General features: G+C 36.3%; 1 protein-coding gene across 1 annotated transcript in view; it reads left to right on the top strand.

Moving 5' to 3' along the window:
- LOC107653641 (oxysterol-binding protein-related protein 1-like) overlaps positions 1 to 3,490 on the top strand; it is a 20,955-nt gene that overhangs the window by 9,065 nt on the left and 8,400 nt on the right. Inside the window, exon 17 of the mRNA XM_016440415.1 lies at positions 665 to 857. Within this exon, the coding sequence (XP_016295901.1) occupies positions 665 to 857 (193 nt within the window). The remainder of the gene's footprint in view (positions 1 to 664; positions 858 to 3,490) is intronic.

Consider the following 3,490-nt stretch of genomic DNA (forward strand, 5'->3'; position numbering starts at 1 on the left):
GGCCTTTTGCCTTTTTTATTGTGCAGATATAGTTGTAGAGAGTGAAAGGATATAATTGAAATATAATTCGATATAATAAATTGAAAAAAATGAATAAAGTGTCTAATTTATTTGTAGCATTTTAATCATAAAATATGCAAATTTCTGCAACATTTTCAGGTGTACATTTTCCCTATTGAATAAAACAGTAGAGTGACCGAAAATTATTAGGAGGAGATACAGAGAATGTGATCAGAAAACTACATAGACCGAATTCAAACCTGTGTTTCCCACATGAGCACCAAGGCTCAACAATGTCACCTTTTATAACAGTGAGTTTTATGAGTTTTCAGGCCAAGTTAATAAATGCATAGATTTAAGATAACATCATGATTACCATTTTTCATGTAATATATCCATGGTGTCCGATATAATTACAAACCATGAGCCCATGTGAAACTTGTCAGCCATATCAGAGCCTGCGGTGTAATTGCTGTAACAAGGAAATCTTCAGATTGAGCTTCATAGGTATGTGGCACCTTTCTTAGGGACGTGTCCAGTCACTTCCGACTGTGGTTCCATTAAACGCCACCTGATCCCCTGCTCAGGTTTCCTCCGAGAGCCCGTTGCCGTCGGCCACTCATTGTCCCTCTAAGCCATGTCTGTTTGTGCTCGGTTGCTGCAGATTCGGACTCTGAGCCTGCGCTGAGCAGTTGTGAGAAAGCCGGCCATTCGTACGAAGACGGAGAGGACTTCAATTCCGAGCTCTACTGCAGCATCTCAAGTCATCTCAGCGGCAGGATGTCCAGGGAAGACCGTCGTGGAGAGGAAGAGGACGATGATGAGGTGGCCAGTGTTAACGGAGTGAGGAAACGCAGGTAAGAGTGCCTAAAACACAAACAACAAACTACGATACCAACTATTTTGTACCAGATATTTCTTGCGTAACAACATTAACTAAATATATATATATAAAAAGAAAGTTAAAAGCGCAAAGAAAAAGAACTTGTACAATTAAACATACAAGTATACAAAAAAATGTCGTGTCAGACGTAACATTCAGCCCAGTTTGTTTTTCAGTGTCACTTTGTTGTTATTTGTCTAGTTTCTTAGACGCAACTTCTCTGTTTTATTTTGGTTTGTGGTAAATAATTTAGCGAGCCGAGGCCAGAAGAGGCACTCATAATGAAATGGTAAAAGATTGATGAGGTAGCAGAGTTTAACGCTGTAATTTGAACTTTTAAGGCTCGGCATGTTGATTGACAGCCCATTGACTAATAGTTGACTGACTTTGCAGCCGATCACAGTTATTTTTATTTACTGGATAACTCTGTTTTATAATATTGTATTTTGAAATTGCAGGTTCATGTTCATATTACATTTTTTTTTATGTATTTTTTTATATATATTAAAAATGTATTTTTGTATATATATACACACACACACACACTCTCTTTTTACAATTTAAAATATTATTTTCATTGTTTATAAATGATCTGACCACAGAGAGTTATTTTTACTGGACATCTGGGTAACTATTTTATAATATTGTATTTAGAAAATACAAGATTACATATATATAATAAATGAACATAATGTTGTATTATGTAATTTAACAAATATATTTTTTTATTATTTCTTAAAATATATATTAAAATTGAGTTTACAGTATTTTATTGTTATACATTTCATAAATATGAAAAAAAATATTTAAAATATGACATTATTTTACATTACATCATTGTTTATATTAGCAAGCTGAATATATAAATAAATGATTTTATTTAAATATATACAAATTTTATTATTTATATAAATTTTTATATTTATATATATATACTTTTGTTGTTTGTATATTAATACTATATAACAAGCATAAAAAGCAACAAGTAACTGCACAGCACATCTCTTCATTATTATGTTACATTCAGCAGGTAGTGTACAGTATAAAAAGAGCAGGTTTCTGTGTATCTTGAGCACTTTGAAACCGATCAGGACAAGCAAAGAAAGCATCTAAGGAGATTGCTGAAACTACTAAAATTGGGTTAAGAACTGTCCAACGCATTATTAAAAACTGGAAGGATAGTGGGGAACCGTCATCTTCGAGGAAGAAATGTGGTCGGAAAAAAATCTTGAATGATCGTGATCACTTAAACGTTTGGTGAAATCAAATCGTAAAAAAACAACAGTAGAACTCACGGCTATGTTTAATAGTGAAAGTAAGAGCATTTCCACACGCACAATGCAAAGGGAACTCAAGGGATTGGGACTAAACAGCGGTGTAGCCTTAAGAAAACCACTTATCAGTGAGGCTAATCGGAAAAAAAGGCTTCAATTTGCTAGGGAGCATAAAGATTGACTCTGGAGCAATGGAAGAAGGTCATGTGGTCTGATGCGTGATCGGCTATCACTTAAACATTTGGTGAAATCAAATCATTAAAAAACAACATTAGAACTCATGGCTATGTTTAATAGTGAAAGTAAGAGCATTTCCACACGCACAATGCAAAGGGAACTCAAGGGATTGGGACTAAACAGCGGTGTAGCCTTAAGAAAACCACTTATCAGTGAGGCTAAGCGGAAAAAAAGGCTTCAATTTGCTAGGGAGCATAAAGATTGGACTCTGGAGCAATGGAAGAAGGTCATGTGGTCTGATGAGTCCAGATTTACCCTGTTCCAGAGTGATGGGCACATCAGGGTAAGAAGAGAGGCGGATGAAGTGATGTACCCATCATGCCTAGTGCCTACCGTACAAGCCTGTGGGGGCAGTGCTATGATCTGGGGTTGCTGCAGTTGGTCAGGTCTAGGTTCAGCAACGTTATGTGCCCAAAGAATGAGGTCAGCTGACTACCTGAATATACTGAATGACCAGGTTATTCCATCAATGGATTTTTTCTTCCCTGATGGCACGGGCATATTCCAAGATGACAATGCCAGGATTCATCGGGCTCAAATTGTGAAAGAGTGGTTCAGGGAGCGTAATCAAAGCTAAAGGCGGTCCAATGAAATATTAGAGTGTGTGACTTTTTTTTGGGATGGGCAGTGTATTATATTTGCATATGTATAACACACTAGAATCACACAAATCGTGTTTAGAATGGGTGTCAATGGAGAAATGCCTTTTTCCCCCAGAATGGTGTAGTTGCAGCATCAACCAGTAGGTGCATGATTTCAGCATCCAGCAAGATTGGCTTAACCAATGGCTTGAGTTTGGGGCGGGGCTTTTTTTATTTATATTTTTATTTTTATAAAAATACGACTGACGAATGGCGGATAGATTGACTATTGGGAAAAGTGAGTTTTTCATTTATTTGTTTATTTATTTATTTTTAACTCCGCAAGTGCTACTGTCTTACTGTTTTGACTTCAGAATGACTGTGCTCTTGTAACATCAAGATCTCTTCCCAGTTCACTTACTGAATGGCTGTCAATGGAAAAAAGATGATTTTTGTAGTCTAACATTGTAGTTACAGCATCTGCCAGCAGGGGCTAAAGGTGCTACACTGACCAA

This window comes from Sinocyclocheilus anshuiensis, unplaced genomic scaffold, assembly GCF_001515605.1.
Source record: "Sinocyclocheilus anshuiensis isolate Anshui unplaced genomic scaffold, SAMN03320099.WGS_v1.1 scaffold1079, whole genome shotgun sequence".
Taxonomy (NCBI): domain Eukaryota; kingdom Metazoa; phylum Chordata; class Actinopteri; order Cypriniformes; family Cyprinidae; genus Sinocyclocheilus; species Sinocyclocheilus anshuiensis.